This window comes from Mya arenaria, chromosome 5 (assembly GCF_026914265.1).
Source record: "Mya arenaria isolate MELC-2E11 chromosome 5, ASM2691426v1".
In the NCBI taxonomy this organism is placed as follows: domain Eukaryota; kingdom Metazoa; phylum Mollusca; class Bivalvia; order Myida; family Myidae; genus Mya; species Mya arenaria.
In genome coordinates, this window is record NC_069126.1 from 65,470,706 (window position 1) to 65,498,425 (window position 27,720).

Below are 27,720 nucleotides of genomic sequence, written 5' to 3' on the forward strand. Positions count from 1 at the left end.
TTTTTCAATTGAATTGATTTCCTGAGAGCTACGTCCTTTGGCTAATATGACTTAGCATGTTTATTTTAGTAAAATTAATAGTATTTTAAATCAAGCGAAACAGGGCTATTCGATATTTTTGGCAAATAATTATTCAAACGTAAACTTGCTCGTAGTTTGACAAATATCTATGACTGAAATTACATTAACTACCAAGTGCAAATGACGAAAGTAGATACAATGATTATAAAGTACCTGCCTAACAGTTTAAAACTTGCGATTACGGTTTCGGAGTTACAGTTGTGAATAAATGCCAGATAGATAGATTGTGGAATGACGTAACAATTCATACAGTTATTGCTAACCTGTTATCGATTGGTTGATTTCACAATACAATCAAGCCTCTGACCAGTGGCATATTGTTGGCTACATTGCATATGCATACACGTAAAGAAACACATTCAATATGTCTATATTTTTAGAACGCAACTAATCTCAAACGAATCAACATAAATATTTTTTTTCAGACTTCCGGAGTAGAATGGAAAACAATGGTATGCACACACCAACTAAGGATAGCGCTGTGTACGAAAATATGAAACTGACATCAACAAAAAGCAATGCATTAACATGAACTCACGTTTTACGAAAGGGATGTACAGATATGCCATTTTTTAACGGGGGCTTTTTAAATGCTTGGAATTGTGCTTGTATCATGCGGTGTGAAATTAATTTCAATTTGAAAACTAATTCATTGTTAATGAAAATGCAATTCCTTTCTGTCAAATTCCTTCCTACGGTATCTTAAATGCTTTTTAGAAAGTTTGCCTGTCCAATTCAAATTTATTGTACTAAAGGCAGAATGGGTTAGTGGGTACTTAGAGGGTACTTTACTAAGATACGTTACAAATGGAATTCAAAGTAATATTAATCATACCTTTTTAGTAAAATAATCGACCAAATGATTCCGTAAAACTTAGTATGTATTAGTTATGAAGATGAAATACACATTGGAAGCAGCATATGTAACACGCTCTGGATAAACGAAATAAACACCCTGCTGTTGAAGTGTACTTTCGAGGGTATTATCTAGTGATATCATTTTTACAATAATACACGACTGTAAATGGTGTATATTGACACACTGAAATATAGTAAATCAACAAAGACATATGCAGTACGAATTAAAGTTAAATGCTATCATAAAATACATAAATATCAACATATTTTAATAACTGATGACATCTTATTATGATATCGAAGAAATGTAACATTATCCTGGCATATCAAAGTAGTCTTGACTATTCAGGTTTGAAATTGACTCAATTGACTGGATTGAGTGAAATACAAAATCGCTCCTTAGTAGTTACATAAACGGTTTCTATGTATGGTTTACACGGCTAGCATCATTTCTCGCATACCGCTCAAACGATGATTCCAAACACACACACACAGCAAGTACTGAACCATGCTGTAATTTTACAAAATGTGCACATGCTTATGGAATAAGTTACTATTACAGACGACATATACATTTCAGAATGAAAATACTAGTGATGGGCATTCGGCTTGGATTTTCATAATCGATCAATCGGAGACCCTGATCGATCGATTATCCGATTAATCGGCTGTAATCGGACAGTATCACAAAAACATCATTTTCTGATGTATATATCAATAAGGACCTTAGTTTTTATGTGTATTTCATTTCTTATGCTTCAGTCAGAAAACAGGTATGATTTCTGGCATATTGAATAATTCTAAAACATATTAAAAAAAGATTCCAAGGTTTATTAAGTAAGGGAACATTTCATGGTGAGGTTTGCTTAAGATGACAAATAAATTAATATTATACAAATATTATATATTTATAATTATTACATTATTAGGGTAATCAAATATTTTTAGATCGCTGTCCCCCCTGGCCGTCCGCCATCATAAAGCGATTTGAACGCAAAGAAAAACTAAATGAAAGTACTGTTAAAACTCAAAGTATCGTTACTTCCCTTAGCTCTAAGTTACTGCGCTATATTAAGTTGAAAATTTGATGGATTCAAGCAAACCTTTTTTTTTATTATTCGATTATGGAACGATGAGGAGGTCGCCGATCGCCAAATAACGAATGTCTGCCGATATAATCGATTATCGGCGATCATCGGCCCATCACTAGATAATACCATGAAAGACAAGCGCAAAAAAAACAAGATGTAGTTCTATCGACAATGCCGTATTAACTAAGTGACAATATTTTTCGTAAACTGGTGGTCTGCTTTTAGTATATACTTTATAATATCTATATAATAAGAGAAGCTATATTTTCCAACTCTTTGGAATAAGATAACTACTTCCTTCGACACATAAGACAGCACACACTAAAAAAACTAAACCAAACCATAATACTGTAAAGTATTACTGGTATAAAACTAACAAATCAATCGCTTACGATTACATATTACAAACATATACACTGACAAATAGTTGGAATTTACTTATAATGTAAGGATTTCAAATTTTAAATCGATATTCAAACCATCTAATGAACCACCGGAAAACTCAAATATTGCTTATCAAAATCATGTTGCATGCGGGCATGGATATTTATAAGCCTGTTCATTTGATGATTACTGTAGTTAATCTGTAAAAGTATACTTTGGTTTTGACTCAATATTTCGTTTTATAGACAAATGCAAAGAAAAGAAAAATATGGTGCTAAAATGATAAAAGACCATTTTATTAAAGAAATTATAATAACTAAACAACAAGAAAAAGGATTTAAAAAGTTACATATGTGCACATTGGTTAAAAGAAATACACACAATCGGATTTTGAAAGTGACGCTTTTAGGTCTGTTTGAGACCATTTCCGTGCTGCAGGAAATACAGAGGATCTGCACAAAGTTTGTGTAAAATGTCGGTTAGGTAACTAAACATATTACAGTAGTAGTTCATAAATTGCATGGGTATGATAGCCACTTTATCGTGCAGTAAAATAATGCAGAAAAATAAAAACAACAATAAGAAAATTGAAATATAATTAGCTTACTTAAAACAGTTGGAACATGCTGGTGATTTAATAAAACTAATAAAATTAAAAAAGAAAAAGGGAAACAAAATACTTAACGTAATTACAAACAACATGGAAAGGTACATGGCATTCATGGTAAGTAATTTGAAATTATTTTACAGTTGACAAATTTGTGCCTATCAACCGTCACAAATTTAGGTAATAATTTACCTTTAGAGGCATTTTGTTTCACAAGGCAATGCTTTCCAGATAACTTTGAATTAATGAATAGAAAAGGAGTTTGCCTTATGATTACATGAATGATTTTAAACGATTTAATGAGTCTTCTTTACTACCAAATGATCGGTTTTTATCTTCAAATCACAGATTATGATATATATATGATGATGATAAAAACATACAGAACCGGATGGTCTTTATTAGCGGAAGTATTTCAGGAAAATTTAAAATCCTGAATTGAGTACTACAACGAAGATCCTAGTCATTATTTTAGTTCTAATGGACTTACTTCGGAGCTGTGTCTTACAATGACAAAGTGAACTATGTTACTCTTAGTGCAATTACTGGTCATATCATTGCTATAACACATATCAAGGTAAGCATTTACAAAAGTTAGAGCTGAGCAAGGAAAACTAGAATCCTTAATTATTCTACCATCTGAGGTTGAGGATGCAATTAACTGTCTCTCGACAGGTAAAGCATCGTGCCTAGATGGCATTAATAACCGTATCCTACGTGAAGCCTATGTCCAACTTAGCCATTTATTGCTTTTTATATGTTAGAAGAAACAAATTTTATAACTTTAAAAGGATAACATAAATACACATGGAATACTTTACGTCAACGCCTCTTGTTTAGGGTCGACTGCAATACGTAACCTTTCCATTTCTCCTTCGAAAATTGACATGGCAACTGACAATAGAAAGTCGAGGCCACATGAGTCTATTGACATGTCGAATGTTCCTTATCAACACTACTGCTGGCGTCAGTCCTTCCAACTTAGCATGCAATTACTTTAATATCAAATCATCTAAAAACTCCTTGTTTCTTGTTGAAATTCAGAGTTCTTTAACAGCTGTATTTGAGTCCGCGGTTGAATTCCTTGTTCTAAAGGTCGTGAGTAATGTTAATAAAAATCGTCTAAAGGAATTTGATAACATCAAGTCGGCAAACAACTTGCAGAAGTCACGTATCATAAAGGAGTACGTTTTGTAAATCACTGCAAGGTCTCAGAGAGTTGGAAAAGGGTATTACCAGGCTCCTCGTAGACGTCCGATCGGTCTGCTAAGCCGAGTAGACCACGTTACATCATCGTCAAATTTACGTTTTACCGATCGCGTCAGAAACACTTTCAATTCATATTCGAGCAAGTACAAAGAGGAACGAAATATACAACATAGTGTTCATAAATGAGGTGAGGATATTTCGGGAGTGTGAATCGATGGGTTATTTAAAGCTTGGTTTCACACCCGCAAAGGTCTTATCCAAAGTGCATTGACGACGGACGACATAGAGTCACACAGAACGAATTTGTCAGATTTGAGATCTTGACAGTGTTGCAACCGTTTTCCCAACAACAGCCGTCTGTTCTGATAGCGGGCTCAAAGTGACTAAACATCGCCGATGTTAGGCTTAATTTTATTTGAAGTTTTATGCATACATTGCATAATGTTACCCATGTATATTTATGTCAATAAATACTACTAATGGTATTTATTGTTGAACTGTTATGCTGTCATAGGTCAAGAACTTGCACAGGTGCGTAAATCGAGGTGTAAGGATTTATTTCATTTAAACCACTTGGTCAGTAAAGTGCCTACATAAATGTACTTATACTCAACCACTACACGTTAACATGACTGGCTATCATTATTTGAAACAGTATCTTTAATGAACAAAGTACTTATGGTCCTTGAAGTCTTCTTGATAGTTTAGCATTAATATATTAATATATATTGCATGTCTATAATCCTTAGTTAATAGTATTTGAATACTCGAACATCTGTTTTACTATAATTAATAATGTTCAATTAATATATGTGAATTTATTTTGGTTAGAAATAAAAAAAAATCTCATTTATTTTGAACATAATATAATAATATAAGATAATATAATAACCGAATGATAATCTCAAACACATTATAAATCAAAAACATATCTATATTGTTTAATACATTTAGAATATCAAAAACTAATCACGCACGCGCAAAAACAAAACACACTCACATGCACACACACACGCACGCACACACGCACACACATACGCTCACCCACACTTCCCCTTCACTTATTGATGATTTTACTATATGTGGTTGTGTTAAAAAAGGAAAAAAAAGAATCTATACTATTTATATGCATTTTGGTTCTGAATACAATCGGTATCTTAATTATCTTAAAATTATTATAATTTTAATACATTCCATTTGAGAGTGTGGTAATCATATCTATCGTTTTGTATTGCGATATCTCCTTCAATTTTTTGTCTGAGAGTTAAGTATTGTAAATAGGCATTGAATGATGGGATAGTGTTTCGGTATTTCATTGAGAATATATAAAATTTCATTAATAAAATAAGGAAATTACATATTGGTGTGTGTTTAAATTTAATATGGAGACCGAAAAATGTTATTTCTTTCATTATAACGATTTTTATCGATCGCTGTTTGATAAAGTCATTTAAGGCACTCCATAGTTGTTTAACTTTCTGACAGTCCCAAAATAAGTGATCTATTGTCTCGATTTGTACGCTACAAAAATCACATAAGTTAGAATTTTTTATTCTACATTTATGCAAATATGTATTTGTGGGTATTATTCTTAGTAAGAATTTATATAGAAAACTTCGTAATGATGTATCATTCGAGCTTATATAGATTGTATTATATATTTTTTTCCATCCAATATTTTCTATATTCGGGAATGTTAGTTGCCATTTAGTATCTGATGATGGCTTGATTTTGTTTTTTAGTTGTGTCGAATATAGAAACTTATTTGTTTGATTCGATTCCTTTATTTTATCTGTAATTATTTGGGGTCTGTTTTGATTGATCTTCTCGGATTTAATCTTCGTTTTCAAATGAATTGGGATACAATTAACCAGTGTCAACTATTTTAAGAAATCGTTTTTATTTATGTCGTATAAGCTTTTTATTTCTTCAAAACTGTAAAACTCATTTACCCTGTAGTCGTATATGTGTTCGAAGAATTGTATGCCTTTTTGATACCATTCTTTAAAATACAGTGTGTTGCCGTTTTGTTTTATCTCTTTGTTATTCAAAATTATTGTTTTACTTACATTTATTTTCAACTTCTCTTCATAAAATGTGTTTTTTATTTTTAACCAGGATTTTAGTACATAATTAAGGAAAGTTTCTTCTGGTGTTATATAATTTATAATTGTTTGATCAAAATCTGATTCTAGTAGTAGTTCATGACCGTAGTTTTTTAGTTTTCTATGAAAGAATACTTTCCAGTCTCCATTATTTGACGGGTCTATATATCTTTTTATCCATAATGCTTTAATTGAATTCAAAAATGATTCTATATCTGTACGCTTAAGTCCACCGTGTTCATAGTCTTGGTAAAGGATAATTCTTTTTTATTTTATTCGGTTTTCCATCCCACATAAAATCAAAAATGTATTTTTTTTATATCATTTATCATTTGTTTAGTTGGATTAGCTAGTACAGTAAATGGATAAATGAGCTTAGGTAGAGCAAACGTTTTAATTACCGTAAGTTTTCCCATCAGTGTCAGTTTTCTGTGTTGCCATTGTTTTAATACGTTTCTAAACTGTTGAATTTTTGTATCAATATTTCTTGTAATATTTGCATTTCTATCATTTGTAAATGTCATTCCTAAAGTGGTAGCATAATCGGATGTCCATACAATTTTTTTGGTATTACAAAATTGTATATGTGAGTTTTTAAATGATCCCACCCTCATAATAATTGATATATTGGTGTTCAGGTTTAGGCCTGAGCATTTTGAGAACATTTCTAGGGTTTGTACGAGTGTTTCAAAGGATTTTTTGTCACCATTATTGAAAAATGTTGAATCATCGGCAAAAAAGGTTTGCTTTATAATTTTGTCATTAATTTTAATTCCTTTTATGTCGTCGTTTAGTGCAATATAGTTAGATAGTATTTGTAAGCAAATTATAAACAATGTACCGACAATAGGCAGCCGTGTCGAACGCCTTTTTCGAGATAAATTTAATTATTATCGCGATTTTAATTTAAATAGTTGTTGTTTATGTTGCTAAGCAATCGGAATACTCGGTCTCTTTCTTTAAAGTTAATAGGGACTGGTTCACGATTATTACCGTAGTTTAAGGTTTAATTTTGAACAAGATCAAACCGGTCTATGTACCGGGAATCTCTATTTTCGCACAAAACTCGTGCAGAGTGGATCGCAAAAAGAAACACTTAGACAATTAACTTGAATTATTTAATTATAAATATTCGAAATCATATAAATGCGCCTGTGTGAGCAATGCCGGGTCGAGGACGCCTATGAGGGAGAAAAAGAGTGTAGAAGAAGTAGCATTTGGCGGGAAGAGGCGCAGCCACGTGAACAACGGCAAAGGTAGCCGCCGCAGATCCCCCTGGCACCGGAGATACCTCTGGCAACACAGATACCCACGTAAAACGTGGATGGAAGAAAACAATGAGAGTAATATTATTGATTTTCAAGATATTATTGCTCGGTCCCAAATGTTGCCCCCTCTACCATCTGAATTGTTTTCCCTCATAAAATAGGCATAGCTCTATAGATACATGGTTTGGCTTAGTGAGGTCTGGTCATCGTGGAAACACTCACCTGGGTGTAAACTTTGGTGATTGTGACAAGGACATGAATAGGTTGGCGAATGATGATTTGAGCCTCGTCGCGCCAATTTGGGCCTTCAGACATATATTTGGTATTACAATGTGATAAGGTATTTGAATGAAAATATATTCCAGGAAGAACTTCTAAAAAATGCATGATGATATCTATTAACTTGCGTAAGATACGTGTTTACAAGTGAGACCATGTATTGCGCATTTTGAATACTAAATTTGAAGTCATTCACATGGCGTCGTTACGAAAACCCATTATTCTAATGACGTGCAAAATTAACGTATCAAAATAACATCTAGCTTATAATTTAATTATTTTCTTATCATAAAATATTTAAGGAATATAAATTAGGATAAAAATAATGAATCAGGTTTGTATCTTTAATACATTTGGCCGTTTTAATCATAGACTATTAATGCATTCAAAATAGGTCGGGACGAAATCCATGGTTGCTACCGAAACATGAGTTAACCAATAGTCATAAATCGTTAAGAAAATGATGCACCAACATTTATAAGAAAGAAATCTGGAAGAAATTGATATACATATACACATATTTATTTTTGGCATTTTTTATTGATAGTTATTTCATTTGTAATAATTATGTCCGAAGGCCTAAAATCGCGCGACGCGGCCCATTTGTCAAGACATGTACCAACACAATTAAAACGGCAAATTTTGAGGGGGATTTATGAACTTGGCCCTTCTTTTAAAAGGGGAAATGTGATTGAATAACATGTGCAAAAGTTTGATATTGTCAACTTCATTAGATGGCTCCATTGAGTTTAAACCAAAAGAGTGTACGAAAAAAAAAACAATCTTTTGAAAAATGGACTGATGCATTTGTGGTTTACATGTCCATTTATCTGGCAATGCAAAACAAATGAATGTTCCAATACATGTATAACATTAGGGAGGGTGCGTCGCGCCAAGGTGGCTTTACATGGCGCTCCTATGACGAGTAATTCAGGCTACGACAGGCCATAGCTCCGTCATTATGGTCCAAAATAAGTAATGATCTGTGCTGGCGTTGTATGTTAGTACGTGACACGATTCAGGGAAATGGAATGGCCCGGTAAATCAAATAGGTCAAACACGATTGTCTACACGGCATGCTTGCATTGACTCCAATAAACGGAAAAACTCGTGGGCGAGCTACAAAATTAACCCGCGGGTAACCCAGCCTTGGTTTGAAAACATCGATGGCCTGGCTGTGCATCCGTAAGGCAAAAGTCAAGTCTTGAGGGTGGCTCGTTTGCCTCTTTACGAAAGGAAGTTGGTTACTTGTGAGTGGCCTGCCCAAATGCAACACTCCTCTGGTTAATATTTTGTTATGGTGTGTGTGGCCACATGGCTCTCCCTTGGGCAGTAAAGGAAAGCGAGCTAACCGCTTTGGCAAGGTGGAGGCTCGTGGCACGGGGTCTCATGTTTTCCTCAACATAGATATTACGCATGACGATGGGTTGTTTTTTTCGCCCGGATGGAGTACATCTCAACTCCCTGTGGATTGTATTTTAGAATGATTTTCTTAGGGGTTCTATTATACACTTCATATAAAAATATTTTTTTAGCGAAATAATTTAACAATTTTGAGGCGGGGAAAAATCGCGAGCCGAGAGTTATCTGGGCTGAATTCCATTACAGATAATAATTTTGTAAATACACTAAATACAACGGGTCAGCCTAGCCTTTCTCGGCTGTCACTATGACCTATTATGGAGTTTGGTCATTTTCAATGACATATATTGCCAATCCTTTAACTAACGATTTGTTTAGCTGTTGTATCCATAGTTGCTATTGATTAGCAAGGTTATTATTCTCTATCATGTAGGATATGTAGAAGTAAAACTCAGGAACTGTCCGTGTTGTTATTTGGTTTTTATTCAACGAAGAAGTAAAATAATTTGTATATATTCCAGCTTCTTGTTACAAATTTTTGAAATAGTATATTTGCAAAACGATTTAATATGGTACATTTCATTAATTGAGCATCAATTAAACAGTTTGTATTCGTAGTCTATATCGTTTCTTACTCAAACATCTAATGCATTATAACTTGATTAAATATGTGCTCTTAACCTTCTGCATATAGTGCATGCTATGATACAATATAGTGAAACAGTATTGTACCAGAACAAATCACTATGATTAGTTTAAACTTGTGATTGATTTAGCGTACATAAAGATGTATATCAGTGATTCTTGTCTGCTGATACAACGTATTTAAGTGTTCAAGTTTTCTATTTTGAAAAAGCAGTATTTCTCAAGTTTTCCAATACAATTTCAGTAAATCAGCAGTCAGTTTTACTTAAGTTAAAGCAGTATTAAACATATGTTACCTTTGTTCAGTAAAGAGATTACAAATAAAGAGATAGTGATATTTAGTCTCCTGTCTTCACACCTATTAATGGTGTACGAACAATATTTTTAACATAGAGATGGTGATTCAAGGAACTACAATCGTTGCGTAGGCGAGTGTGCAGAGCCTGAAGCCGACGTTTCCCGTAATAAAATAGTGTTTTGGGCTTATAAGAATAGAGATAAGATTTAAAACCAGCAATATTGTTTAAAGCCTTTGCCTAAATTGGAAGAGAATTCCATGCAGATGTTATAGAAGGAAGAAATGAATTCATAAACAAAGTTGTGCGGGTTCGGAAACGAGATATATTAGGTGAATTTCTAAGATTTGTTTATGAAGCTTGTCCTACTATCTGGGGAACTAAAACCGACAAATAATCTGGCGTATAACCATTTTTCATTTTAAAGAAGAGAAGAAGTTTGTATTTCTCGCGTCTAGTAATTAACGTTTACCATCCAGATTCAATTTGTAGAAGTGCAGAGAAATAAGTCTAGTACAACCGGTAACTATACGTGCACATTCGTTTTGTATTTTATCCAGTTCGTCTTGTTCGTATTGTGTACAATTATCCCAGAAAGCATCTGCATACTCCTAGATTTGCATCATAAAGGAGAGAAAAATTACCTCCAAAGATCGCCTATCAAGGAGATAACGAAGACGTTTCATTATATTAACTCTGGACTAGGCTTTATCTTTGATGTAGTTAATATGAGCATGCCAACTGCAATCATCAGAGAGAAAAATGCCAAGATGTTTGTGAAATTCAACAGAAGGAATAGCTGTGTCAAATATATTCACTCCTGTGTGAATGGGTTTATTTCTTTTACGAGATATGACCATTGATTCTGATTTTGATGGATTGAACTTAACAAGCCATCTGTCGGCACAGAGAGATATTTTATTAAATTGAAAATATCAGTCTGTAGTTTTAAGGTTGTAGACTGAGGGGAGTCGATAATGACAAAGAGACTCGTATCATCCGCAAAAAGGTTTATATTCGAACCAACCTCCTTAACACTATCATTTATGTATACAAGGAACAAAAAGGGACCTAGAAATGATCCCTGTTGAACTCCCGCTTTGATCTCAGATAATGAGGAAGTAGCTCCTGTAATTACAACGCGCTGGGACCTATTTCCTAAGATTTGGAAAACCACGACAAAAGACGACCAGAAAGTCCTGCTTGTTCAAGTTTGTACAGTAGACACCACGACGCCAAACTTTATCAAACGCTTTACTTACATCGAAAAAGACAACTCTTATTTCAAGTCAATCGTCGAGAGCATGACAAAATGTATTATTGAGATAAGTTAACTGGTTAACAGAGAATCACCGGGCATAAAACCTGATTGGGAACTGGTAAAGAAGTGTGAATCACGAAGAAAAGTGAATACATGTTTAAATACAATTCTTTCAAACACCTTTTCATTGTATTAATAAGAGAGATTGGGCGATAGTTTGAAGGGTTTGATGAATCTTTTTTTTTCAAGATGACACAGACGATTTAAAAAAAATGTGCGTGAGAAAATACGTCTATCCATCTGAGGCCAATAATAAAACGTAAGTTGTTAACCAGTGTTAGTTTTCGCTAGCAATTCCCATTTGCACTTTTTGCATCAGTGGTATTTGAAAATGGCCATGAAATAAGAAGTTTAATGATGTTATGGCAAACTTGTAGTGTTATATTGCGCTAAGCGATACTGACTTTTCGGTGTAGTTCAATGGTATTTTAATATTAATTGTTGAATAGCTGTAATTTACTTTACAAATCATTAAACAATTATGACACTAGGATCAAAACATTCAAATGAAAAATGTTATCGAATCAATATATACATCGGATTTCAACCGTACTGAAATGACGTACTGACAGAGTATTATATACACAAATGTATATCTGAATTTCACAACATCAAACAAGATGTACTAGGTAAAATTATAAAGGGGGTTTGAAGTGCACCGCATGTCTTCTTTAGGTGCCAAACAATTGTGCCATAATTTTGAAAATCCTGTATGCTTGCTTACAAAACAGCGTGGGTCTTTCAAATGTAACGATCCCTTAACGTGTCAAATACAAACGGCAAGCTGTTTTGAATTGCCTCTGAACATAAAGAATACCACCTACATTTCTCAAACTACACTGTACTGTCCTTATTTGCAGGATTACACAGTGAACTAGGTATGACCTTGACCTTTGAGATAGGAAACCACGAGAAATCATCTTGATATTTAAAACACAGGTTGTTATGTTAAAACATGTTCAAAATGAGGTACATCCGGCCCGGACAGAAACACATATACTCTTCAGTTCTTATATGCAGCATTTTATAGCGAACAGAAAATAGCTGTGGCCTTGACGTTTGAGGTATGGGCACGGGTCGTGCACGCGTTCACGGCGTTGATATGTCAACAAGAACATGTTGCAATTAACTATTAAGTATGTCCGTTGAGGGAAAAGCTACAGTCCGATGAATTTGCACCGGACGCACGGAGATAAAGGAGATCCAAAACAATTTTACATTCAACAAAATAATCTAATTCATGTATCCGCAGTAACCCACGCGTAAATCTAAGAACACATACCATCTCCAATGGTTATGTCCTTCGTCAACTCATCAGTCGCATTACATTTATCACTGCGATGTTATGCAATATATAAATAAATCAATACCCATGTGTCCAGTATTGTATATTTATTCCAAAACGAACAAGAATTCCCTCAACCTTCCACGGCAATTGCATATAAATTTGTTAAACTACATTTTAAAGGAAAATTAAATTAAACCTGGAACAGTACCATTCTATATAATAATCATTTGACGTTTTATAAATAGGGTAATATGTATAACATACAAATTATAACTATCTGTATAACAATATACATGACGCTATTGAGACGTTCACTTAACGATGTTTCATACCGTTTATAGTATTATATAGTTGATGCTATGTAATACTGCTCTATATGCAATATTTATGCGAAAAGCTACAGAAACAAGCTCAGTAGCAAAAAGTTTAAAAATAAACACGGTTTAATGGCACTGGGTTAACGCCAAAGACATAGAACATAAAATCACAAACAAGAAGCATGGATGAACAGCACAAAACTCCACAAGCAGCACAGTGCATAATACTTTATATAAAAAAACTGGGTATGTTTATCAAGGATTGTTAGGTACTGCCTAGGAACGGCATAAAAAACGGCGGCTCTGCTATTACTTTTAAAACGTAATTTTCGTACATGTATGGACAGTTACTATTAATGCATTAACACTTATGATAATTGCATACCGTTCCAGAGTACTGCACCTGATAACCAATAATTGACATGCATTCTTGATAGATGAGTTACAGCGGAAAGAAATTGTATAAATTGTTGAAAATAAACGACGCTCTCAGCATTTTCCCATTGCAAATAACACGGCTTAAATTTATGTTTTCAACACAAAAGCATGACAACAAAACATGGAAATTCGTGTTAAGATCAAGAAAGATAAGATTTGTTTTATAGCATTCGAACTCAAGAGTGACTGAGTATTCAGTTGTTCTGTACATGTATTGCCCTGTCCACTGGTCATGGATAATTTGTTTGTGTGTGCAAAATCTGGTTTACTTCTCAATTAAGTAACTAATAGATATTATTATAATTAACTTTTTGGCATATATATACAAGAGTTCATAATTTCATTCATATATTAAGATGAAGTCAGTCATTTATGAGACTAAAATACAGATGGATTACCAACCAAAGAAGTAACGTTATGTTAAGATGTCTCGTAGTTGAGAATGAAATTGAAAAACACAACAAACTGATATGAAATAAAAACCTAACTTCTATATGTCTGGCATTTTAACCAAAAGCGTTCACGAGGAAGGTTATTACGTAGAAACCCAGTTTAACAACGTATAAACGTTCACTCTTAGAAACTAAATTTAAATATTATTCGCTGCCAACAAATGTTTTAAAATGTCTATGTATATCCAAAAACAAAACTATTATAAATATTACCATACCATTCTTGTTTAATCGTATACAATCGTTTATACTCTGAGTTTTGGAATAATGTTATTGATAATTTCCATTAATCCATTAAAATATTATAAGTAGCTATCATGTGATTCCGGTACGGAGAGAACAATCCGACCCGAGGGCACGTGCGTAAGCCGGTAACGAGGCTTGCCGAGTTACCGGCCACGCAACGTGGCCGTGGGTCGGATTTTTCGATCCGGACCGGAAAAACACGATTGATTTTTTTTTTTTGCATATCTAAAATTATCAATTTGTGGAAAAAATGAAGTTCAAAACGAACATTTGTACAATTACACCAAAAGTTGTTTACTGCCGTCATTGAGCGCAGTAACTAAAAATAGCGTTTTTTTACGAAAATATATTTTCAATTTTAATTAAAAGGCTTGCAAACATATATATGTGATTGCGCTTTATTGAAATGGCATAATTTATTTTTCATAAACCATACAATCAATGAAATAAGAAGTGGCGCGTTGTTGCGCGTGACTCATCTTACATTGGGTATGTAAGATGGGTTTTTCCACACTGATCACATGACCGGAAACACACGTCCGGTATGCAAGAAAAAGGATATCTACCTAGTTCTCCATAAACTGTGGCAATGCATGAGCTAATTTTAAACTGTTACGACGAGGTTCCAACTATGCAACGCGAAGAAAAGTTGAATGACGGGTTTGTGTCACGGAAATCTTAAGATAGTGTCTCAGATTTTTTCCAAGAAAACAACAAACATTGACATTATCAAAATGGTAAGAAACATCGATTTTTTTTTAAACAAGAAAACAACATTTATTAATCTTCATATTTTAATGTCATTTATGTATTTACTTCACAGTATAATGTTGTAAGTAAACTATTGGCGGAATTCAAACATTTAAATAAACGCTAAGAACAATAACTTTTTTGTATATCATAAACTGGCTCAATCACGAAAAATGTTTAAAAAAGTTGACTATTTTTTTCATTATAGATGTTGGTAAGTGTTTGTACATATTATTGCAAACATGTCATGCTTAGGTAAGAAATATTATTGTGTGTGATGTTTTCATGTACATAATTTAAGAAATTATAATTTAACAGGTGTCCCGTTTGAATTTTTGGGTTTCACAACTGCAATGATGATAGTATCTTAAATGTCACAATTTTTATGACGATACAATATTGTTCATGACTCAGGAAGCAAAATGAAAGTGTTGTCGTATTTTCTTTAAATCAGCCTTAGAAACTGTTCGGCATGTAGCTGTCTACAATCCGAAATGCACTTATTAGATATTAAGAGTTTTAATTTAATTGTCGAGATGTGATTATAAATTCCAATTTTACCTCGATTACGAGTAAAGGTCGTTTTAACAATTCACATAATAATGTTTTCATAAACTTCTGGGGGGTTCCAATCAAATGTTCATGAGCCTTTTTAAACTTTCAAGTATAAATTATCGAGGTACCTTAATCGTTTCAAATTTATCAACGACATCGATATTATAGCCAGTATAGGTCATATGTTCATTTGGTCATCAGTTTTTATTAAAAAAAATAATTACATTGTGTACATAGTTTGAGAATAAACATTAGTTATTTGCATAGGTAACATTACATAAAAAAATCATGTGATATATGAACAGACCAAAAAATATAAATATACATACTAATGAAGAAAGCTTAAAAGCATATACTACGTCCCGCCTCTGTTTTTCCGTAAAGTTGTTCATAATGGTGTAAAAGCTGATACGTTTAATCGAATATTAACAAAATGATATATGAAAAATAAAGATGGGAGATATGAGGCAAAATATATGGTTTAGGAAGCGATAATATGGATATAATAAATTGGATGAAAAGGGGAAAACTATTAGAAAGGGGTTATGGACATGTCAGTTCAATATTGGATTGATTGTTCAAATTTATGTTGGAGATCATATTATGTAGGAATGATATAGCATTCTGTTTGTCTGCAGAATGGCTTCTTTTAATCAAAACATTATTATTAGGTGAGAGACAATGGCCTGATATTGGATAACTGGTCAAGAAATGACTTCTTTGAGCATGATATAGTGGTCAGGCGGAGAAGAAATGATATGTATCCTAGATTTCTCCAAAATGGCAGTAGGCGTTATAGAAAATGTTTTTTGAGAACAGATCTCGTTCAGATTGTTACAGTCCATACGAAGTCTTGCGTGAGCAACACTAGATTTGCGATTGCCCTCTTAATATTTTTCGGGCAGCGTTGTTCTAATCTTGTTAATGTTATGCTTGAAAGAAGGCAACTAATGTGAAAGAAGAACATCTTCTGCTAAAGCATTCCAAGAAGATATGGTAGATCGCAAGAAAGAGGACGATAGTAAATCTGACTTAAATGCAATATTCCGAAGTTAAAAATAATTTCTATGATTGTACGCGATTATATCTCAAACTCGGGACGGAATAAATTTAGAAAGATACGTAGGTTCTAAGAGAATGAAACATCTTATTGAATAACGTAAGCTTATGTTTCCGCCTCAATTCCTTTAGGGATTCAAGTCCTGTTTCAGTGTTGACAAGTCATGTTGCTCCGGAAGTAATTCGTGCCGTCTCTTGATAAACTTTCTATAGGTCGTCTTCGTCATCTTGAGTAAGATTATGTCAGACAACAAAGTGTTATTCCAACTCAGAATATAAAGTATCAATTCAAAATACAGTCAATCCCAGCTGCCTTATAACGCTGACTCGCAGTGTGTACTCCAATAACAAAAATAGGTTGGTCTAACTCAGGACTTATCTTCATTAAAATCATGATTTGAACAAAATTATTCGGCCTCCGAATTGTTATAATGAAACAAAGTGTTTCCAATGAAATACTACATTTGTTAACTTTATTTCTTCATTTTAAAGATTTCGAAATTTCATTTGGTTTTCTTTCATTATTGTAAAAACATTAAAAAGAAGTATTATTATTTTCGCGAACATTTCACATCGTTACGAATAAATCATCAAAAAATGCAAAGATTTTTGGTATTAACGCAATACATTATGACAATCAGTATAATACCAACCAGCATTTGTTGTTCCACTGTCATTATCAAACAATGGTTTATTACTGTAAACCGTTCATTGTTGTATGATGTTTTACGTAAAAACAATATCTCAGGGTGTTTGTATAGAACTTTTAAGTCAATATATGCCTCTGTTAAAGGTGTTGTTAAGACCAAAACAGGACTCTCCAAAGTTTTTGATTGTCCAATAGGATTACGTCAAGGTTGTAGTTTAAGTCCAATATTGTTTGCCTTGTTTATAAATGAACTGCATAGCTTGTTTTTAAGCAACAATGTATCAAGTTTACAACTTTTTCCTGATATAACTGAAATATTTCTAATTATGTTTGCAGATGATATTGCATGTGTATCTGACACCGTTGTTGGCCTACAAAGGCAGTTAAATATTTTATAAGATTTTTGCAATGAATGCAAGCTTGTTGTTAATATAGACAAAACAAACGTTATGGTATTTAAGAATGGTGGACAATTATCAAGACATGAAAATTGGTATTATGCAAATAGTAAACTTGATGTTGTAAAGGGTTTTGATTATGTTTGTGGTCATTTTTGAAGTACATTATCTCTGTATAAAATGGCTGAACATATGTCAATTAAGGCAAAACGAGTATTTTTGCATGTTTTAAGTTCGTTTCAGAATTATAGTTATGTACAATATAAAACATTTTTAAAAGTATTTGATGCAAAAATCATGCCAATTATGTTATATGGCTCAGAGTTGTGGGGACTTAAAAAATATGTTTTGCATTGATAATGTACATATGTTGGGATGCAAGAGTTTCTTGAATGTTCAACAAAATGCTTGTAATGACGTGGTTTTAGGTGACTTGGGACGTTTTCCTATGTTTATATATTCATCTAAACGTTGTATTAAATACTCGACTCGCCTTCTTAATATGCCGAAAACTGGATACCCTAAATTATGTTATTATATGCTTTTATATTATGAAAGCACCGGCTTCTGTAATTGGGTGACTACTGTGAGAGAAAAATTATATAGTAACGGCTTTGGCTACATTTGGAAAAGCCAACATGTCGATAATGTTACGTTATTTTAATTCCAGTATACTAATAGGTTAAAAGATCAATATTTTCAAATATGGAGAGCCAGATGTATGGCGAATAGAAAGTTATCAGTATATTCTCAATATAAAACAAATTTAACACTTAAAACATATGTTTATGTTTTAGATGTAGCTAAATTTCGCAAATGTTTTGCATCATTCAGATGTTCTGTACATAATCTTTCTGTAGAAACCGGTAGACATTTTGGGATACAGAGAGAAGAACGCACTTGCCCATACTGCAAATGTTATATTGAAAATAAATTCCATTTTTTGTTGATATGTCCTTTATATAATGTTTTAAGGAATGTTTATATTGCAAAATACTATCGAGAAAACCCTACTATTGATAAATTTTATGATTTAATGTCTAGTACAAATGCTTTGAATATACGTAATTGAGCAATGTTTATTTATTATGCATTTAAAGAAAGAAAATATTTTATGGACATTTGAGTTTGAAATCATAACATGTCATTTTTACAGGGATGGCAACGAGTAGTAAAATTAATACTCGAGTACTCGGACGATCGTTCGATCGAGTACTCGGGTACTCGATTACTCGGAAAAATTGAATATGTGTTCGCGAAGACAAGATTGTAGTTTAATCATATTTTATTGCTCTTTTGTAAAGAATTATTTTGCATACAATTTACATGTACATTTACAATCAAATAAAACAAAAAGAACAAATGGGTTGGGCTACAAGTTATTACAACATTAGTTTCAGCCCTTCCCAGGTGTAAGTATAGCGTCAATGTCGTTTAAATCTATGATTAAACGTAACTAGAAAAAAGAGATAACGTTCATTACTTTAGAAAAAAGAAGAAAAGAATTGGTTGCCACCAAAAGAAAATACAATGTAATAAAATCCCAGACCGTTTATATCGTGATTGAGGATGATATCAAAAGAAACGTTTCGTTAATTTTATGTACTTTAGAACTTCAATAAAAAGCACACTATTTTCATCGACTGTGTTATCTTCTATCCCAAATAATAATTTAGATGTACTTAAAGGATGAAATATTCGAGTATTTCGAAAAAATAACACGCGTTCTTCGCCGTATCTACTACATTTAAAGAAATAATGTTCTGCATCTTCTGTGCCTTGTCCACAGTCTCAAATAGGAGTATCACGAAGAAAGTTTATGTGGAGATGTGCATTAAGGTCGCTACAAGCATTTCGGATTCTTGTATGGTGTATATTTGAAATTCTGTCCCCGACAAGATAATATTTCGAAACAACTGAGCCTTTGTATGTATCTTTTAAACGTGCCTTAAATTTGTTAAGCGTGTTACTGTTACGAAAGTGAACATCAAGCCGGTTCCACAAATCTATGGAAGATGGGATTGGTGATTTCGAGTAAATACTTAAACGTCTAGGTATGGTAACATAATTGTGTCTGTTTCGAAGCGGATAATTGGTTGTTTGTTCAATTGTCTGTGGTATTTGTTCGCGAAGATACTGTGGCAAGCTACCGAACTTTTGACGATACATGAAAATTATTTTGCATTTCCCTGCGCTCACTTAGTGGAATCCAACCAATTTCAATTAAAAGTCTATGATTAGAAACTGATCGGGTTAACCCAGTTACAACTCTAGCCGCTTCGTATTGAATTTTTTCTAAACATTCCTTCTCATAGACGGCACAATTATCCCAAACTAAAGATGAATATTCCAGCAAAGGTCGCATAAACGAGATGTATATTTGATTAAACGTTTTTCTACCAAGTTTATATTTTAACAACCTCATTGACCCAAGCACTTTAGAGACTGATTTAATAATTGGGCTTATATGTTCGTGCCATGTTCCATTGGCTGTAAACCAAAGACCTAAGTGTTTATGGTTTTGAACAAAGTTCAACAAGTTGACATCGAACACGATATTTGGTAGAATCTGATTGCACAGTGTAAAAAAACATAACTTCTGTCTTTAGGGTATTGAACTGTACAAGCCATTGTTTTGCCCAATTTGAAATCTTTTTAAGATCGCTATTTAATGTAGATTCAATATGGATGGTATCTAACGAAGAAACGGCTAGAGAGCTATCGTCTGCAAAGAGTCGCGTTGTACTTACAAGGGAGTCGGCAATATCGTTAACATAAATAAGGAAAAAGCAGCGGACCAAGTACAGACCCTTGAGGTACACCAGCATTGACATTGCGAACTTCAGAAAACGTTTGTCCAACAATAACTCTTTGTGACCTACTTGACAAATAATGATTAATCCAATCTGTCACATTGTGTTCAATGCCATACTCTGTCAAAAGCTTTGGAAATGTCACAGAAGACCATGCATGTAGATTTCTTTTCATCAAATGCCTTACATATTTGATTGTATATGTCAATCAACTGAAAAACCGTTGAGTGACCAGGCAAAAACCAAGATTGTAATTTATAAATGAGATTATTGGCATGTAAATGATTGTAAACATATTTGAAGACAATACGTTCCATTGTCTTGCCTACACAGCTTATTAACAAAATTGGTCGGTAATTGGACGGAAGAGATCTATCACCCTTTTTAAAAAGAGGAGTAACATTGGCCAACTTCCAAGAAGCAGGATACACGCAGTCACGAAGCGATTTGTTAAACAGATATGACACGGTGGAAACCGTTTCCTTTAACATTTTATGACTTATCAGATCTGGTCCACACGCTTTATTTATCACCAGATTATTTAATATGTCTTTTACGTCATTTTCAGTTACAGTAATGTCTTCAAGCGAAGTATTGCATTTGCGTATTAGTTGGGGTAGAACGACCCCAGTTTCATCAATATTAGATACGGAGGTAAAGAAATCATTTAGTAAATTCGCTTTATCGCAATCTGTGGAAATAAGTGTATTTGTTGATGTATTTAAAAGTGGTGGAATACCGTTTGTATTATTGTTTTCCTTCTTTGTCAACATTTTAACTACTTTCCAATATTGTCGCGGATTTGTTTGGCTTGCATCACTTAAATTATCTTCAATATTATTAAAACATATTTCTTTAGCGTGTTTCTTCATATTATTAGTAGAATTCCGTATTTGTTTATATTTGTTCCAGTCAGCGACCTTGCAGGAATTTATTGCAATACGTTTCTGTCTGTCGCGTTTACGAAAGATTCCACGAATTTCTGAAGTAAACCAAGGTTTATCATTAGGTCGAATTGAACCTTTCGAAGGAATACACACCCTTGCCAATTCTATAAATTTAGAAGTAAAAGTTTCGCATGCATAATCAACAGACGAATTTGTAATAAAGGACCAATCAGTTGTCAAAACAAGGTGATTAAATAGTTGATAATCTCCACTTTTATAATTCCAAACAGTTCGAGTGTAAGTGTTTTCATGAGTAAAACTACTTTTAACGAAAAGGTACGCTCCAAAATGATCGCTTATCTCGATAGGGGTGTTTAAAATACCGACGTCTAATGGGTATATTGTTTCAGAAATGGCAATTGGGTCTAAGAGCGTAGAGGATGTAGCCGTCACCCTAGTTGGTGTAGAGATTATATTTCGCATATTACTAATTGCTAAAATATCGCTAAATTTGTGATTCCTTGAATTAAGTTGATCTTCATTTATATCACCAAGGAGAATAATTTTATCGTATTTATCGCTCATGTGGTCTACTGCTACGCTTAATTTGTCCCAAAATTCAACAGATAAGTGTGGAGGTCTATATACAACGCATATAAAGAATACTTCTGATTTATCGCGTACAGTTAAGCATAGCGACTCTGGTAGTAAATTTTCATCGCGAATTAATTTTGGACATATCTGTGCATTTGAATATACGACAACACCGCCTGAATGAGCTGAATCGTCGTTTCGAAATATACTTTCATAGCCTTCAATAGACACGTCATCATCGCCTATCGCGTTTGTAAGATGTGATTCGGTAAAACACAAAATATCGTAGTCAGAGTAATTGTCTTGGATATATTGTATTTTGTTACGTATACTTCTAATATTTGATGCACGATTGAGAAGCATCCATTCGTAATGTTTGATGGACCAGGGTTACTTTCAATATCGCCACACAATAAAATCAGTAACTGTAGCACTATTGAAAATTGTAAATTGTGTAGAAGGTCAAAATGAATACAATTGGTAAGCATGCCAAGTACCGCTTTATGAGTTGATATTAGGAAGAAAACCCCCGCTAGATTACATATCATAGCGTTAAGAACATGGAATGAAAGTATAGCACGTACGAAAAAATCTAAAATAATGTTCAAAAGTGTTGAACATTTACGTAATTGCTTTTTTATAACAAGCCCTCTGTAGTGAAATCCTATGGCCATCCGCCAAGCCATTATATCGTTACTAAATGCATTTAAAACGAATTATAAGCGGTGACCATAGCGCAAAACCAAAAAACGGTCTGGGATAGATTATCAATGGAAAAAAAGAAATACATGGTGGCCAAAAATAAAGAAAACATCTGAAAAAGGTATAAACACTTGAAATAAACAACGGTTTTGGTCATCAAATATGAATACAAAAATCAATTGTTCATATAAAGGAAAATATAATTTCCTACGTTTGAGTAACACGAATTAGAAGGAAATTAATTTCCCTTGTTTATAATGTAATAACCGCCAGGTGGCGATTGATAAGCACGAGGAATTCGTGCGAATATGAATGTAAAGGCATTCTGCTTTGGGGAACCGATCCGTTCACATCGATTCAATTGATTGTTAAATTTTACAAGAAAATGTATATTTTAAAAGGTTTTCAGTTACTATGCAATTTCATCATATGAATGATAAAATTAATATGTTTTTCATTTTTCTTCAAAGAACATAATCATGTAATGTACATTTGTATGAATTGATAAAGTACGTATATATGAATCATAAAATTATATGTTTTCTATACATCTTTGGAGCTTATAGGTGATGAGGCCCGACATCTAGTGGTACGAGACAAATCCTGTAAATCTGGATGACAAACGGGCAGAGGTTTCTGAGTTTTCCCCAGAAGGAGGGTTTTATCTCAGTTTTTCCTCGGCCAGTCGACCACGTCTGTAAGCTCCATTTTTGTCAAGCATGTTGTTAATAAGACAATTCAATTTCCGGTTTCATGGCGAAGTAGGGATATATTTTTGTGTGGACAAAAGTTGATTAAACATGTAAATTAAAGTGAGAAAAGTGTTAAATGGTTCAAATTTGTATTTACGAATGGAATTACTAAAAAAAGGTGAATTGTAGAAACAATGTTATACTCTTTATACTAAACTTTATTATTGATTTGTTTCAATAACTCGCATTCACCTGTGCTGTTTACCTGCGTTTACCTGTGTCATGGTTCACTAGTTTCATTATACGGTCATTGTGGACAGTAAGCCACCCACGCTCAAATTGAGAACTAGTATACTCACAGGAAAAAATAGTACAGCAATGAGTACTGACAGTAAAACAAACCCATTGCAAACTCCTTCGAAACCTGGCAAGCGAGACCTTACATCACCTTTTGACCCTAACGATTCAAAGCGGGTCCGTGAGCGCTCCGTCGACCTAGATTCGCCGCGCGAACATACAGATATGTCGGACTCCGGTGCCACCAGTAACTTCAGAAGTGAGGACTTTTCTCAAATTAGTGCTCTTATCCAAAAGTCGTTTCAGGAGCAATTGCCCGTTATGGTTAAACCATTGTAGATGGTGTACTACAAGGCATCAATGCTAAAGTGAGTGCAATAGAAAATGAAAATGCATCGCTTAAATCTAGGGTCTGTGAACTAGAAACCAAGCTTCGAAATGCTGATTCAAGGCAGGACCGCCTAGAGCAATACAGCCGACGAAACTGTCTGCGATTATCTGGGGTCACTGAGGCGGACGGTGAAAGTACCGACAAACTAGTAATGGAACTCGCTAGTGCTATTGGCTCTGGCCTGTCCTTAGACGAAGTTGACCGCTGTCACTGGCTTGGAAAGCCTCCTCCTAAGGAAGTATCATTTAGCGATATTGTCTCTGGCATCACGGTCGCTGAAAATAGTGGGGCTAAATCTGTGCGCACTAAACCGCGCGATATCATCATTAAATTCGTCAGCTACAGGGCCCGCAACAAGATGTACTCATGCAAATCGAAACTCAAAAACACTGGTTATAAGGGTGTCTTTCTGAATGAGGACCTCACCAAATCTAGAAGTCAACTTTACTACCAGTCTAGAGTGCTAGCGCAAAGAAAGCTGATCAACAGCACTTGGACCTCAGACGGCACCATAATCATCAAAAGCCACGCCAACCGCTACTATCGAATTGAGTCTGAAAAGGACTTCACATCTCTCAAACAAGAAGAGGGAATCAGTGGCTAACTTTTGTTCGGCAGTGTAGTGTGCACTGGTAATCCAGTCATGTTTATACTGGTCTATCGAATCGGTCACCTTTACCTTTTCTTATGACATTGTTACGCCGTATTGATTATTCTAGCTACGTTGTATAAACCCTATTTTCGTTTTAATTTATTCGCAATTTTCACAAATATTTCCAAAGTTGTTTAGTATGTATGACGTACAATGTGGTTGAATATTATCATATATTGATAACTACGATACTTCAATTTGTCGTTTAATTCTAAATTTACATTAGATTAAGGTAAAGCCTGCATTATTATGAAACTATCTAATAATGTCATAAGGTTTCAGATCGGCAATGTGGCCAATTGACATGCCTTTCAAGCGCGGTGCACTCTTTCGTATTGGCGAATATGCATTATATTCAGTTTCATTACTCTGACCTTAGAAATAGGATAATGACACAAATACTTTATGTTACCTAATTATTATCATGTAGTTAATATGGCATTGTATTTTGTAAAGCCAATTTATACATGTAGTTTTACTCTATTAACATATGTTTGAGCTTTGTAAAATCACTAACATAATGTTTGTATCTTTGTATATTGTTCTACGTTTGTTTAGATTTACCATACACCACCAAGATTTTAACGTTCCTGATGTTTTTACATATTAGACTTATACTCACATTCAGTCTTAATTAAAGCGAGTATTATCAACTAGTAATGATCGTAGGTCTATGCTCCTATATTAAGCTCCTTTTATGGTAATGTATACAATTTCTATTATATGATATACCAGAGCTTTCGATAATTAAAAACACCCCTTAAATTAAATATCTCACCTACCCTTTTGTAGAATGTGTCCACCAATATCAACCTTTTCGCATCATGCTATACTTCATACCTTGATAGCTTTCTATTTTAGAGCGTTAATTCTCCATTTCATTGTCATGTGTTCCCTTGTCTCACTTCGATTATTATGCTCTTTTTCCCCCACTTCTATTTCATTCTCGCATTTTAGTTTCATAGGGTGGACTAAGTCAATCCATTTCTTTTTTGTCAATTTATCGATTCGCAAAGTTTCTAAGTTAAGCAGGTCAACTGAATACTGTTTCGTATTTTTAACTCACGATTTCACGAGATTAAGTGTTGACCAAATAGAGGTTGTCATGCCTCATTTCTGTATTTCTGCTCGATTCCCTTTGTTATTAATGCTGTTCTTCGCATTACCAATACTCAATAACAACTGTAGTATACTTTCATTGAAATCAAACTTGCATAGTTCCTATAATGCCCATCTCCTCATCTCTTTTGGAACTTCGACGTATATTGTAGGCGAAACATATTATAGAAACGCAAGATTTTCATATCAGTGTACCTGTAGCATACTTCTGTTTGTTGCACTTAGTTGGTTAGGATATCTTTTACTATTATCCGGTGACATTCACCCGAATCCTGGCCCAAGCTCAATAAACACCACTTCTTTTGACAGTTCGGTCGGGGACAACTCTTGTAACCTATCGAAGTTTTTAAGTAGTCCTAGCTATTTTTCTGTCTTGCATTACAATGTTCAAAGCCTAGTACCGAAATTGGACTTACTGTCCAGTGAACTTTGCTCTTTCGATATACTTACATTTTCTGAAACTTGGCTTTCTGACGTCATCTCTGATGATAACATCGTCATAAATGGTTTTTCTAGACCAGTTCGTAGAGATCGGCATGGAGGTTCGTACAGTGGTGTTGTCGCTTATATTAAAGATGGTATTAGATTTGTCCGAAGAAATGATCTTGAGTTATTTGATGGTGAATGTCTCTGGTTAGAAGTCAAGATCAGTAGAACAAAAAGTTTACTTGTTGGCGTTTTCTATCGCCCTCCCAATTCTAATTACAACTATTATAAACTCATTGAGGATTCAATTGGCCTTGCGAGAGAAAGCATTTACCGAACATTCATCGTCGATTATCGACCTTTTATTTGTATCCAATCAAAACTCTCTAGTTCATAGTGGTGTCAGTGATCCATTAATCGACCATAACATTCGTTTTCATTGTCCTATATTTGGAATATTCAGATATCGTAAACCAGTAAAGCATCTGGTCCTGACGGAGTAAGCAATCGCATTCTTCTCGAAGCATCTGCTCAACTCAGTCAGCCTTTGTGTGATCTGTTTAATGATTCATTAAATACTTTTATTATGCCGTCAAGTTGGAAGTGTTTAAATGTTTGTGCAATTTTCAAAAAGGGTGATCCTTCAGACCCATCAAATTATCGTCCAATATCACTCCTAAATACTATGGAAAAGGTCTTTGAACGGATTATATTTAAACATGTCTTTAACTTTCTCCTTGATACTCACTTCTTTACATGTTTTCAATCCGGTTTCATGCCCGGTGACTCTACCGTTAATCAACTAACATATATCTATAATAAGTTCTGCCATGCCCTTGACGAAGGTCTTGAAATAAGAGTTGTTTTCTTTGATATAAGTAAAGCCTTTGACAAGGTTTGGCACCGTGGCCTTTTGTACAAACTCGAACATGCAGGCATATGTGGTTCACTTCTTTCTTGGTTTTCAAATTACTTGGAATACCGTCGACCAAGAGTGGTTATTCCAGGAGCCTCTTCATCATTTTCTGAGATTAAGGCTGGTGTACCCCAAGGCTCTATTTTAGGCCCCCTTTTGTTTCTTATATACATTAATGATATTGTAAATGAGGTCAATTCTAACATCAATTTATTTGCTGATGATACTAGTCTATTTGTCATAGTCGAAACACCCCAAGTTGCAGCTGAGCAACTACAGTCCGATATCAACAAGTTGTCTCATTGGGCTGACAAGTGACTTGTGAAATTTAATCTAAATCCGAATCTATGGTGCTAACCAAAAAAAGATTAAAGCCCCTTCATCCTCCTTTGCAAATGTTTGATACAGTGATACCCTCTGTTGAATCCCATAAGCATCTCGGAATACATATATCTGAAGATTGTAGTTGGCATGTTCATATTGATTATATTAAAGATAAAGCTTAGGCTCGGATCAACGTGATGAGACGGCTAAGATTTCAATTAGACAGGCGATCTTTAGAAGTTATTTATT

The 27,720-nt window shown here is 34.0% G+C and overlaps 1 protein-coding gene across 3 annotated transcripts in view; it reads left to right on the forward strand.

The window, feature by feature from the left end:
* LOC128234635 (hemicentin-2-like) overlaps nucleotides 1–6,952 on the forward strand; it is an 84,703-nt gene extending 77,751 nt beyond the window's left edge. For all 3 annotated transcript variants that reach the window (XM_052948993.1, XM_052948995.1, XM_052948996.1), the window contains one exon: nucleotides 507–6,952. In XM_052948993.1, coding sequence (XP_052804953.1) covers nucleotides 507–613 — 107 coding nt within the window. In that variant the 3' untranslated portion in view covers nucleotides 614–6,952. The remainder of the gene's footprint in view (nucleotides 1–506) is intronic.
* Nucleotides 6,953–27,720: the final 20,768 nt, after the last annotated feature.